The sequence below is a fragment of the Corythoichthys intestinalis genome, chromosome 20, assembly GCF_030265065.1.
Source record: "Corythoichthys intestinalis isolate RoL2023-P3 chromosome 20, ASM3026506v1, whole genome shotgun sequence".
Taxonomy (NCBI): domain Eukaryota; kingdom Metazoa; phylum Chordata; class Actinopteri; order Syngnathiformes; family Syngnathidae; genus Corythoichthys; species Corythoichthys intestinalis.
Genome location: NC_080414.1, coordinates 21,718,903 through 21,733,318, shown reverse-complemented (window position 1 = coordinate 21,733,318; position 14,416 = coordinate 21,718,903). Strand labels below are relative to the sequence as shown.

The window sequence follows — 14,416 nt, the reverse complement described above, 5'->3', positions numbered from 1 at the left end:
TGAAGGTCACAACTAAAGCATATTGCCTCTGATTAGCTGGCGCTACCTAACCAGAGTATTGTTCCAAAATCATTGTAATCTATTTTAGCGTTGTCCGTTAATTACTTTTTAACTGATATCATGATATTGTCCATCTCCAAAAATCCCATACCGATATGACTTAAAATATTGTGGCAAATTGTCATATGATGCCCCACCGGATGCTTGAATAATGATAATGCTCACATAACAAATCCCAAGCATCAATAAGTATAACTGCAATGCTAAGCTGTGACCAGCCATTGGGCAAAGGCAGAAGGCTTCTACATTCACTTTTAAGGCAACATGCATCTTGGCCCAAAACTGATGATGAAAAAACAATGTTGTTTTAAAATGCTTTTATCGGCTGATATTAACGACTCCCCGATAATATCAGACAAGACAACTGTAATTTATTCCACTACCCGTGTATTGTAGCTGACTAACCCAGTACAGTGGAACCTCTACATACGAATTTAATTCGTCCCGGGACTTGGTTTGTAAGTCGAAATGGTCGTATGTCAAGCGGGATTTTCACATAAGAATACATAATATTTTGATTAATTCGTTCCACAGCCCAAAAACCTACGCTAAATTCTTAATAAATACTGCTGGTACAATTAAAAATAGAAATCACACATCGCAAAATAAATAAATTATGAATACAAATCAGAATCATGATAATATAATAATTATAATAATAATAATGTAACGAATCGGGTTCTCATGTGGTGGTTGAGTTTTGCATGCTATTCCTGAACGCATCGTGTGACCGACGAGAGAGAGAAGTGTGCAGTAGAGTGGGAAGTTTGAACTTTTTTTCCATGTTGACGTCGGCTAAGGCAGACAGTAGCCATGTTGTGTTGCACAATTTCTAAAATAAATGATCATAAATCTGGCAAAGCTGGTGACTTCCTTGCCGATGTTACGACAATAATAATAATATTAATACATAATAATAATAATAAGTTAGAAATATAAAAGTGTTTTTACTGTCACCTTAAATTATAGAGACTGGTGAACAGAGGTCGGAGGAGACCGGCCATAGTATCGAGCCAGTTCACTCACACGCACACCACGCTCATATTTTTCTATCATTTCCTTCTTAATTTCACTTTTTCCTTTTTTTTCACCGCCTGCACTGACCTTCTTGTGACCCACGTTGATTTCTCTTGCAAGAAAATTTGCTGTGCATCCGTCTTGCGGCAAACAATGAAATTGCGACACTATCTTAAATCGTATTTCAACATGTCGTCACATGTCGAGACAAATGACAAGTCAAATTTTGCATTGGATGTTGAAAGGATCGTATGTCGATGCAATCGTATGTCAAAGTACCACTGTATTTTTTGCTTACTACCACATTAGTTTATTTCAAGCACTGTTCCTAACTCGCAGATTATTGCGCCAGAGTATTCAAGTATTGTTCCTGACTATTCTAATATGGTTCCTTAGTACTTCAGTTTTCTTCTTAACTACAAGCCAAAAAAAAGGTTATCGGCAGCCACAATCACATCCTCCAAGAAAAACAAACTGCCGTTGACCTGCATCAATAAAAACAGGTGCAACGACATGTAGCGCATACCTTGATTTTCTCTGAGATGCAGCGCAATCTTGGTATCATCTGCGAGGGCAAAAACAAATCAATCAGACAAAATAATCAATATTTCTCTCTGTAGTTTGTTTTTCCAGCTGCTAAGCAAATTAATTGCTACCCCAAGGTCTTCAGCTTTTCAACTGGTAATTTTTCACACTTGATTAAAAATGTATTCTTTGACTATAATGGTCCAACATGTATAATTCAGGGAATTGGAGCAGAATGTGGGGTTAAGTGTACTTGTGAAGTATCGAAATGTAGCGTGACCCACTTCTTCACACAGACACTTACACACATATAAAGATTCACGATATGCAAATGAATCACTACCAGACACGTTCCATTGAACAAATGAATTCAAAAGGATCTTTCATCTTAATTTCCAGACACGCTTGGTGTGTCTGAAATTAGAAAATGAGATGAGCTAATGTAAACAAGCAGCTAGTTAAAGCCAATCCAAAGCCTGATTAGTGATCATGAATACGGATCACTATCGCCTGTGTAGCAAGACAGAAGCCATGAGGGACAAAATGAAAAGCTTCTGTTAATTTAAAAAGTTTGTACTGTATACTACTGTATTTTTCCTGAGTATGGAGCCTGTACATATCAAGTATATGGTCATGAGTAATGGTCCTAGGCATGTGCCAGTATGAGATTCTGATGGTATGATAACCGTAAGCCAAAGTATCACGGTATTGCAAGCTCTAAAATGTGTTACTTTGAGATATCAGGGTTTTTTTAAAAAACAAACATTTTTATTCCCTTTGAACAGGATTTTATTTTTCAAAACATATTAGGAAATTGGAACATGAGTATAATGCTGAGTTAAAATAAAATAAAAAATTCAAAATAAAATAAATGCAGTCCTTTAGGTGAGCCTAAACCCACAGCAACAGCTCTACATTGTGACCATCAGAACAAAAATAATTAAATTATTTTCCATTAAAAGCGTGTGTGTGTGTGTGGGGGGGGGGGGGGGGGGGTGACTCGTGTCATGTTTATATTATACACACAATCTCTTTCTCAACACAGACAGTTGCCAGGGAGAAAAAAAAAACACTTTACCACTGCTAGACACACTAAACACTATAGATGGGAATCTTTGGGCACCTGAAGATTCGATTACGATTACGATTCAGAGGCTCAGATTCGATTATAAATCGATTATTGATGCAGTCAGGTATTATTGTTTTGTTTTTATTTATCTAGCGGCATAGGTTGAACATGATATTCACTCTCGGTCTGTTCCTCATTTCGTCCTGAAGACCACGCTGACTATGTTTTATTTCCGCTTTATCTGGTATATTTCAATAATCGGAATTTGGATGTTTGTGAATCGTTCTCGAATCTTTCAGTACCGAATCGTGAATAATCTAAGAATCGGAAATTGCGCACGCCTCTACCAAACACGCTAGAGTTAACTCTCGTAGCTGGTGGGAAACATTCATGACAGTGTTTACGAACTTTAATGTTGCATGAATGCAAAATCATATTGGCGGTATTGCCTCCTCGGCAGCCAACCTCCGCAAACATGTTTTACATATCGGTTGGCCCTCCTCCTCTAAGCCGCGGCCCTTTTTTAACTTTTCTGTAACCGAAGTATTCCCATACCAGCAATTTCGTTTTCTTCGATGAGAGACAAAGTTTAGGAGTTTCACCTCCTCAGCCATCGTGTAGCACAGCTGACTCACTGACACTGAGAAATAACCGGTGGGGGAGGGTTGAGACTTGCAGCTGCAAGCAAGGGATTTCCACATGCATTTTGGGGACGTAAAAAAAATCGCTAGTACCGTCGGGACGGTATGACGGAAAATTTTTGCTGTTTTGAAACGTTGACGTTTTCATACCACGGTATACCTTGAAACCAGTAATTGGCACATGTCTAGGACTCCTGATTATCCCATTATTGTTTCAGGCTACCTGAGTATTGCTTCTGACAACCTTGATATAGTTAGCCTAGATATAGGCACCCCAAGTACTGATACCCTCTATCTATGAGTATATTTTCTTTGAATCTCCATCCCTTCCTAATCAAGAACTTTATAGGACACCTTGTCCGTTCTGCTGTCATCAGCAAAAGAATTTGTCCTTTACACTGGATTTGCATGACAGAGAACATCCCGTGTTTAGCCTCCCACTGGGGTGGGCCGGATCATGTGGTCGCACTTTACGATGCAATGTCAAAGCGTGACCCTCACAACCTTTTAATGCAAAACCTCTCTCAGAGGGACAGAGAAGAGTTTTAAGAAGAGAAGACAAAAGCAGTGAGCAGATCATTATCCAAATTAAGTGTTTAAAGGGGTCATTTTTTTCTGTTACCAGAGTGATTTGGTGGTTGTTTTATGTGTGAAACATCAATAGCAATAAGGTGGTTTTCCAGTTAACTACCAGAGTATATTATCCAGAAAGTGTTCCGCAAAAAAAGAAGAGGTGGTGTTGTTGTCTTTACCTTCAGTTGGGGCACTGGTAGGTGGCAGCGAGGTGGAAGGCAGGGCTTCTTTGCTTCTGGGTGTGACCTTAGTGCCAACCGATGTGGTGAAAGGGTAGAGGTATGTAGTGTCAAGGATGTCACACATCTTGTCTTTTGTCTGGAAAGATAAAGCTCTATTGGTATTTTAATTTGTTTGTATGACAGGTAGTAGTGATGCTCCTTAATATGAGGGTGTTGTTCCTGAGACTTTTCTGTATTGTTCATGAGAGAGTACTATTCATGGTAGCTTATTTTTCGAGTATCTGACTATTGTTCCCGAAAACCAAGGTGTCATTTCTGCCTAAGTGGGTATTATTCCTGACTACTAACGTATTGCTCTTCAAGAGATTTTTGTTTCTGAATATCTTAGTAGTGTTCCTGATTAACTTTGTATTTTTTCAGTTTGACTGACTATTGCGCCAGACAATTACGGTGTTGTCTTTGATTACCCAAGTTTGTGACTTTACAGGTAATTTATTAAGAATTGCTAACCAAAATCTTAAATACCTGCAAATGGTTCCTGACTACATTGGTATTGTTCTCGACTCCCTAATTATTGTTCCTATCTGAGTAACAATTTTACCCTACCGATTTTGTTGCCGAAAACCTGAGTATTCTTCTTGACCATTTCACTATTATTTCTTCTCTTCCTGACTAACCAAGTATGGTTTGCAATGCCAAGTTATAATTTCTGACAATCAGCGTCGTTCCTTTCTGTTTAAGAATTGTTCTTCCATCACTAAATGTTTAAGTCTACCCAAGTATTTATCCTATTCTCTGACCTCATCTGGACAGCTGTTGTCCACCCAGTCCTGCCGATGGCGGTCAAATCCACTGGAACATCTGAGTGAAGAGGACAAGCAATCAATGAACTGCCTATTGATCAGTCAGTAGGTTTAAGGGATGACAAGTTTGAGACCCATACAGCAAACAGCTGAAAATGATCCTGAATCTTTTTTTTCTAGTTTATTTTTAAATTGTTTTAATTTAAACAATCCTCTATTTCCTTCAAGAAATCAGTCTTCATTCCTCCACTATCCCTCTGGGACCAGCAGCACTAGAAAGGCCTCTGAGGAGCGAGCACAGCAGGCCACGCGGGTTTGGGATAACGATGGTCTCGGGTGGATTGCGTGACTTTGACTTCAAAACACTTTCAAAAGTCAGACAGTATTTGAGACGGCAGCTTCAAATCCTCCAGTGGTTCAAATATAATTCCCCCCTGTGATGAACCCTGCTGGTACTGCCCCCACCACCATTGCTTCACACCTAGACAATGTATAGTGCAATAGATCTTTAGCACAACTTCGTCAAGTTTAATACTTTTCATCGCCCCGTTACCACTCATCATGCAGCTCCTTTTATCCCTGCTCAATACTGAACATAATCAACCTCATCAACTCAATCAGGCAAGACAGTCTCCACTTAATCCCCTCACTTTTCCCGTGATTGCGAAATTGCATGTAATAGAGGACAGTAGGCGTGGTGTGAACAGCGTTTTGATATGTCTGAACTGCACCGCCAAAAATCAGCCACTGACATTCATTCCAATATCAATAACTCATTTGTGATGGGAGTCTGCTGCCGTGATCTTCGGTTGTAGTTCAGTTAATGGGAAGAAAGCACCGAGCAAATGTGCTGCAGTCATGATAGACTGCAATAATAAGCAGCGATAAGAAGGTCGTTAGGTAGAATGTGTTTTATTTTCATCTTGAAAAGTCATCCTTTTCTTCCAAGATCGTCACTATTCGGGCTCGCTTTTAGTTTAAATCTTGGCGTATAAGAAATCTTGGCGTATCTTATACAGACAGATGCCTTTTCTGACCTCAGCCCCCTGTATTTATCCAGACCTCAGACTGACAAGTTAAAAGTTTCATTTGAAAAGTCAATATTTCTTTATTCCTTCATTTTTGAAGCGTCACAGCTGCGTGTTTTATCCGAATATGCCCCCCGCTTGTTGGCCAGCACTAAAGATCCAGAGAACTGAAGGCATATGGCCTATATTTTGTTTGTGTGAAGCTACTCCAGCATTGGCTGTGAGAATCGTATGCCTTTTATTTGTTCAGGTCATTCTAATAAAAATGTCAGCACCTCGCATTAACCGCACAGCCTGAGGGGGCAGGGTGTGCCGTTTAATTGGCGTAACCTGCAACAGAAGCATGCATACGGATACAAAGGGGCATGGCTAGCCCAACCATCGTTTAAACACACTTTGAAAGCTAATTAAAATGCAGCTTAATGAGACAGTAGCTACAGGCGAACAGCAACCCTGACGGAATTACCATCTTTATGTATTTATTTTGACGGAAATTACTTTGCCTCTGTTTAAAAAGCGAGGCCCGAGGTGAGCCCTTACAAAAAACAAGCCTGTGGGAGCTGGTCGCATAATCAAGTACAAAATAAAAGATTAATATTTCATGCGGAAGGCATTCAAAGTGCATGAGACAGACGGAAACATTTTGCTGCACAGCCACTATCAATTGACTCTAAACTGTTTCTCAGCTGCTCCACTTTATTGTTTTCTTCTTCAACGAGAACTTTTTCCGCCCCGGCAAAACAAAACTCTCCCGTTTCAGCCGCCAGGAAACACCTACGCCTCTTAAGCGGTTGTGATATTGACTTAGGTTCGAGTGGCGTAGAGGGGGAAAATGTGCCAACGAAAAAATGTTTGTCACTTGGAGGAGGTAATCCTGTGCTCACCACTTCACGCTGGGTTATGAAAGCAGGTCAGTTTAAGATAGCATTCACACATGCGGCTTTTTGGCTGCTAATTAAACTTATTACCATATTGGTAATCTGCCAAAGTTAGCCATTTTGTCTATGCTAGCCAGTTGTCCAAATGCAGAGCAATGCTGTGATGCCGCATGGGATCTCGAGGAACATAGTTTTTTGCAGTACTAGAATAAAGTGTAATTGCACATCCACTCAATGTGTGGCAGTGGCTTTCATTTTCAGTGTGTGCGCAGTATTAACCAAACAAGGGCAGACAGCAAAGAGCACTGGAGCTATGAAGAGCTAAGATGAAGAAATATGACAAAGCGTATGTAGCGTTTGGCTTTTAGTTTTGACTTTTAATACGGTGGGAGACGAAGAAAGACCAGTATGTTTACTGTGTCTAAAAATGATTGCAGTGGACAGCAGCAAGCCAAATCAATTAAGACGTCACTTAAAGACATTAGAGCTCAACCATATTGATAAGTCATTTGACTTTTTTTCAGCAATAACGTGCCGGATATTGCTAACAATCGTCCCGCTTTGTTAGTGATACATCAGGAAACCAGCGAGCACTGTTAGCATCATATAAGGTGGCATACCAAGTTGCCCAGAGCTAAATAACTCCACACCATAGCAAAGGAGTTGGTACTGCCTGCAGCAAAATTAAAAACAGTTTCTCCGTCCAATGACACTTTTTATTTTTCTATTAGTTTTGGGGGGGTTTTGGGGTCAAATTGTTTGGCATATTGTCCTAATGAGTCAATATTGCTAATCAATTTGAATTTTTTTTTTTTTTTTTTTTTTGATGTTGCTAAAATTTTATTTTACAGTATCAAATGGTCAAAAAAAATATCCCTTGCGTGTGTTTTTACAGTTTGGTTGTCATTTTTTGTGTGTTTTGTGTGGCAAAGTCTTTTCTGTTACAAACGAAACAATGTTAATAAAGTTGTACTTTATTGTAAATTTATCTATTTGACTTTTTTTCTTTAGTATTAAAAAGGACAATGTTATGCAGAGTTGTACTTATAATAATAATCTTTTTATTGACAAATTATACGATTTACATGGCGGCAGAGAATTGGGAGAGGCGCGAAATCTTCCTTGGGAGGGAGGGGGCGTAACAGAAAATAATTGAGAAGCACTGTCGTAATTGTTTTTTGTGAAACCAATGATGGGAAGGCTGAGAAAAAATGAAAGCAAAGTTGCTGTCCAACATATTGTACACACACATAACACATTTTTTTAATTTTAAGATTTTGGAAAAAGAACACCAGACTGTTTTAGCAAATGAAGTAATTTACTATACGCATCATTACTATCGTGTGGTGCCATGATGATTTGTGGATGAAGCGGTAGTTTGCAAGCATTCATGTGCAATATGTATTTCTACAAAAGTGCAATAGAAAGGTAAAACATTAATACTAATAAACGACATTACAGTTAATGCACTTTGTTTAACATCCTGACAGAGCAGCTCATCCATCATAGAATATTGGGTGGCGTGGCTCAGTGTAGAGTAGTTGTCCCCTAAACCCAGAGGTTGTGGGTTCAATTCTCCGCCCTGATGAACACGCCTAAGTGTCCTTGAGCAAGATACTGAACCCCACGTTGCTCCTGGTGCTGCGTCACCAGTAGGTGGATGGTGAGATAGTGTAAAGCGCTTTGAGCGCCTTGAAAGGTGGAAAAGCGCTATATAAGTGTAACACCATTTACCATTTATCATAGAATATTACATTTATTATGTTCCCTTCCAAGGATATTGAGACAGTGCTTGCTTAATAAGATAAATACATCCGTTCATCCACTTTCTATAGCGCTAATCCTCATTTGGCTCACAGTCACCTACTGTAGGCGTCTTCGGGCGAGGCACGCCCTGAACTGGTCGCCAGCAAATCTCTCGGCATATACAAACACCCTTGAACTCTTAACCTCAGAAATGTGAAGCCGAAATCTCAAACACCTTGCTGCCCAAATAAAGCTCAAGGGTCAGAACTACTGGCGAATTTTTAAATGCCCATTTCAACTGGACCATGTTTCATCTGGTTGCTAAGAAAAACAGACATTGTTTAGTCTCGGCGTCTCTGAGATTTTTAGCTTAACTAACCTGTTAAGTCGATGGCACCAGCTGCAGTTGAAGTTAACCTGGGAGGAGATGCACGTCCCACAGGTGGTGAACTGAAGACATGCTAAAGGGAGGAAACAAGCTCTTAAATCCAGTATATAGACTGATGAAAAAGTGTCCATACTAAGCGTTCAACGGATGTTCAACGAATGTCTCTTACTGGGCAATGGTGTAAATTCCACGGCAGAAGAGTTGGTAATCCTTGTCTTGGTCAACTCCACGCGGTGGTATTCATAGATGGTCCGCCGCCGTACGTCTACATTTTGGAGAAAGATGACGTGGGAAGTGAGAGAGGAAAAGGTTAACAAAAAATTGGGACAAACACCCCTAAGAAAGAGTGTGAGAGAACATGAAGCAGAATGAGGTCAAACAGGGGAGGCCCACTTTTTGCATTTCGTCTCCCTCTGTGCACATTGCCAACTGGAGGTGGCAATTTTCAGCCATGTAAATCAAAGGCTGTTGACGGGCATTCGCACTAACAGCAAGGCTTCATAAGCTAGGCGAGAGATGGAGGAACACATGCGATCCATCACCCACTCGCTTTGGAGCCCAAATAATGTACGATGGAGGTCCTCTCTTTTTTGCTAGCCCTGCATGTTTGCCAGTGGTAGAAGAGATTGATGCAAATGATCCTTTGTTAGGTTGAAATGCACAAATTCCTGGAAGAACCCTTTAGTAGATTGGTCTTAATGGTTTCAAAGGTTGAAAAAAATTGAAATAAGGCCAAGCAGGCGGGAATGTTGCAGTTCCTAAAGCTGCGAGCAGAGATTAATGGGATCCCATGGCTGTCAAGTGTGTGCAATTTTCAGGAAGTGTACCAGATGGTGGACACAGAGCTTATAGGTGGTCCTCATTTTATGATGGAATTGTTTCCACAGTGGAAAAGATCAGGTGAAGTGGTTACAGGTAGTGTCAATTAGGGCTGCAGCTATTGATTATTCAAGTAATCGATTATCAATTAGTTCGAATAATCGAGTAATCGGATTCAGAACATTTAATGTGTTGAAGAATACATTTTAGCAGATGCAAAACAAAGGCTTGCGAAGACTGCATTCTCAATAGAACATTAAATGCGAATACAAAATTAAATTCCACGAGTTTTTACAAACTATGCACTATTCCACTTTCATTTCATTAGAATAATTAAAGTACCTGATCTTAGCCTCAAATGATATTAAAATAAATAAATAAATAAATGAGGTTCGAAGTACAACAAAAGACAAATTGGCTTATTTGGCCAACTTGCATAGCAAACGTCCGCTAGCTTAAATGCTATGAAATGCAAACTTTTTTTTTTTTTTTTTTTTTTTTGCAATGCTCTTAACAAATTCAGTCACATACTCCTGCTAAATATACCTAAAGTAAATTACGAATTACGAATGCAAAAAAAAAAAAAAAGTATTACTTAACAGTATAACATAAATATTAGCTCAAACAAAACTTACAACCTTATGTTGGTCTTAACAGCAGCTGGATCCAGCCATGTTAGATGAGTTATGTCATATTTATTGTTGCCACTAGAGAGTAGTGTACCCACCCAAATCAATAAAACTCAATGCAAACACTTTCAAAACAAACCATTACAACGCAACCAAATAAACGAATCCTTGAAGCAGCAAAATTAGATTCAAAGCTTTTTTTCTTAAACGAATTACTCAAGTTAATCGATTAATCGTTGCAGCACTCGTGTCAATAATGTCAAACATATTGTACTTTGCTCAAAAGCAACATTGTTCTAAAGAATATACATACATACTTTAACTGTAGAAATGTACTTTAATGGCCATGCCTACTAGAGCGCAGGCCCAATTAAATATGCTTGTGGCTTATGTTTTCGCAAGAAAATGAATTAAGCAGGAACATGATTTGAAAAGCATGCATTCTCGTTGCTGCAGCACTTTGTAATAGAAGCTGAAAGATGCTAATTGTCACCTTTCTTTATAGAACAAAGCCTGTGAGCGGCTCAGCACATCACTTTGACAGATCTGCTGGCACTCATAAATTCTCCCTTTTGCACTTTTCAGGCCTTTAAACAAATCCGCTGCGACGTGCAATCATTTTCTGTGGTTGTTGAAAATGATTCTGGCTCAAAATATCTTCCCACAAGACCAAAGAGACGCCGGTTCCGAGATAAAAAGAAAAAAAAAATCACACAGAGTGATAGAGCCATAAAAAATATGACACTGTGATTGCAGCTGAAGACTCACTGGGTATCTGCTGAATTTTGTGAACCACCACAAAAGCATCCGAGAGGCCAACCTTCACTGGGTGATTGAGCGGGCTAATCTGTGACAGTTCAACGGGTATCTGAAACACAAGGACGGCAAGTACTGTAAAAAGCAGGACTGGGCATGCAGTTTTTTTTTCTCAGCTTTGAATAAGTCATATAATTTTTATTTCCATTTACCGTAATTTTCGGACTATAAGGCATTATTTTTTCCTTAGTTTTGAATCCTGCGGCTGATAGTCCAGTGCGTCTTAATTGTTGATTTATTTGGGTTAATAAATAACACTGTATCTGATAGCGGCGTCATAAGACCGTCATAGTTATGACATGACACCATCATGAGCATTACTGAATGCTAATGACAGATGTCAATAAGTGTCATCCGGCAAATTATGTCAATAACTCCATTTATATCCAGCTTGGATCTTTTACATCCATTCAAAAGTGAGACCATTTGCCGAATAACACTAAATGACATCTGTTATAAGCATTCATTAATGCTCATGACAGTGTCATGCCATAATTATGATTGTCTAATGACAGTCTTATGGCGCCACTGACAAATAAAGTGTTACCAAATACCATAACTAGCAATTAATGAAACAACTGGAACAGTAACTCAATAATTAGCACAGAACATCAATTTCGATTGTTTTTTAAACATCTGTAGCGCTGCAATGCATGCTAGGAGGCATGTTGGACAACAGTGTTGACAGCAGGTGGCAGCAGAAGTTGACTCTTCCCTGAGGGAGCAGGGATGGCTGAATGAAGCTTATTGAAGCAATAAACCTTTGTAGCCAATTGGTTCAAAACTTTATGGTGGTTCATTTGGTCTTATGGCAGTTTTAATATCTTTTGGTGTAAATATCCCATAATACAGTGAGGAGAGTTGCGGCTTATAGACTATTGCGGCTTATGGATGAATAAATGTCGTTTTCGTGTCAAATTTGGTGGGAGACGGCTTATAGTTAGGTGCATCTTATAGTGCAAAAATTACGGCGCTTCTAATTTGGAATGTGGTAGTTATTAAATGCCATGGGTGATTGATATATTAGATGCTGTCCATGACACGTCTCCTGCTAGACACTAGACAGAAGTCCAAGATTTGATGGGATTATTTGGAAAAACGTCATTTTAATCAACAAGTATACGAGCACATAACTGCATGTACCTCTTTGTAAGCAAAGACAATGCGTCCAGTGTCATGCAGCGTGGCCTGGAACGTGAAGCTGCCCAAGTTGTAGTTGTCTTGTAGGTGGACGTGGTCCCACTGCACCACCAGAGCTGTACCTGAAGGGGTGAATAATGCACAAGTTTTAAATGCGGTTGAACAATCTTAGTTTCTCTGCAGACACTTGGGGTGTCTGCTGCAAGTGTGAGCTGAATGACATTAAAAAATAAAGCCTGAGCTGATATGAAAACTCGCCACCAGTGCAATAAAAACAGCGGCACGGGGGAGAGTGAATCAAGGTAGGGCAGTTATGATGATGGATTATGGAGCTCTGGCAAGTTTGAAATCAGACTGAATGACACTGCTGTGAAAACCTTCTCATATAGAATATGTAATATTGTCATTGAGACACGCTAGTAAGACAAAATTTTGGAATGACAATTATGATTTGATGATTATTACTGGTTTTGATACATACGAATGATGCTTAAAACCTGTTTCAGTTCCACACACACAAAAAACACTCAATACATAAAGAGTAGAACATAGATAGACAAATCCAATTTTGTTTTACTGGAACTTCTTGATACAATGTGGTAAGCCTAAATCAAATTGATTAACAAGCAAAGTGAACAATGAACTTTCTGACTGACTGACTGACTTTCTAGCTAACCAACAGACTAAAAATGAACAAACATGTGACCTAACATGCAGTCTTTATTTGGCAGGTTTAAAATTTGCTCATATAAAGTAAGTGACCTTCTGTAAATAAGAAGACCAATAATATGGCAATTAGTAGTAGGCTCATGAGGGATTTAGTAGGACCCCTCAGGCATTATATTTAATGCTACATAGTTAACTGTGGATTCTGGACAACCTATTGATGTGACAGCCATTCCCCTGCAAGGAGTGCGCGTCAAGGTTTGCCAACACTCTCATCATTTTTTACAGCCGAAGCGCTTCTATCTCAAGTAAAACCAAGCTTTCTGCTGACAGCTCTGGAGAGCGGCGGGACAGGAAAGCCGGTAATGATTTACATGTGCAGAACGGGGGAGGCTGTGAGCCTTGAAGGACGAGGTCAAGATGGGATAAAAACTGGGCTCCAATGTGGCGCCGCCTGTTTGCACCTCAGCGACGAGGAAGAGGTCTGTCAGCGACTTGACCTGATCCAGGTCTCATTTGGTAGGAGCAGGGGGGAAGCACGCCTTGGCCTTTTTTCTATTTCCACTTACCAGCTCAGCAGGCTGCGCGCAAGCTCCAAACAAACAAAAGCGTATCCACAAACTACAAATTGCACCACCGCAACCTCATTTTAGTTAAATTATCCATGGCTAGGGCTTTAGTGTTCAAATGACATCAGCTTACTAAGCAGACACAAATCCCCTCTCACGTTCCCCTAATTCAGGATTCGTTTACAAATCACGGCGGTGTCTTTGTTAGCACATGCTTTATCATACCAGCAAATGCACGGTAGACAACCACACACACCGCAAGTTGTACCATTTTGCTAGTAATTTACACACAGGCAGTTGGGAAAGTTCAACTTAACTGATGAACACATTGAGCTATCCAACAACTAGCTAGCTAATGTAGAAAGTTTTGTTTCTGACTCAACCAACAAACTAGCTGATAAAGACGAAAAAAAGGACAAATGTTAAAAGCCAAGCTTGCTAGCTCAAAAAAATCAGCAAAGTACCGGTTAACAAACAAATTAAAATCCATGATACTTAGTCGAAGTCAGACCTTTTCCATTGCCAGAGCTATTGCTATTTAGTTGGACAATATATACTGTCATAAATTCCTACCGACTGGATATGCTTGTAATTTGTCATTAAAGATGAGGTAATCAAGAAGAATCTGAAACCAGAGTAAGATGTTATTATTTTATTCTTTCTCCGATCCTCCACTAACACCAGAGGTGGGTAGAATAGCCAAAAATTGTACTCAAGCAAAAGTAGCGTTACTTGAAATACTGAAGTACAAGTAAAAGTGGTCATCCAAAAAATTTACTCAAGTAAAAGTACAAAAGTCTTTGATGAATGAACAAAACAATTCAAGTACTGAATAAGTCCTTATAATATCTCATTTACTTTTTAAAA

The 14,416-nt window shown here is 39.4% G+C and overlaps 1 protein-coding gene across 1 annotated transcript in view; it reads right to left on the bottom strand.

Annotated features, from left to right (window-relative positions):
• plxdc2b (plexin domain containing 2b) overlaps window positions 1-14,416 on the bottom strand; it is a 137,733-nt gene that overhangs the window by 4,681 nt on the left and 118,636 nt on the right. The window contains exons 6-12 of the mRNA XM_057824788.1: window positions 12,318-12,436; window positions 11,127-11,226; window positions 9,080-9,175; window positions 8,902-8,983; window positions 4,868-4,928; window positions 4,065-4,203; window positions 1,604-1,642 (exon numbers count right to left, since the gene is read on the bottom strand). Coding sequence (XP_057680771.1) covers window positions 1,604-1,642; window positions 4,065-4,203; window positions 4,868-4,928; window positions 8,902-8,983; window positions 9,080-9,175; window positions 11,127-11,226; window positions 12,318-12,436 — 636 coding nt within the window. The remainder of the gene's footprint in view (window positions 1-1,603; window positions 1,643-4,064; window positions 4,204-4,867; window positions 4,929-8,901; window positions 8,984-9,079; window positions 9,176-11,126; window positions 11,227-12,317; window positions 12,437-14,416) is intronic.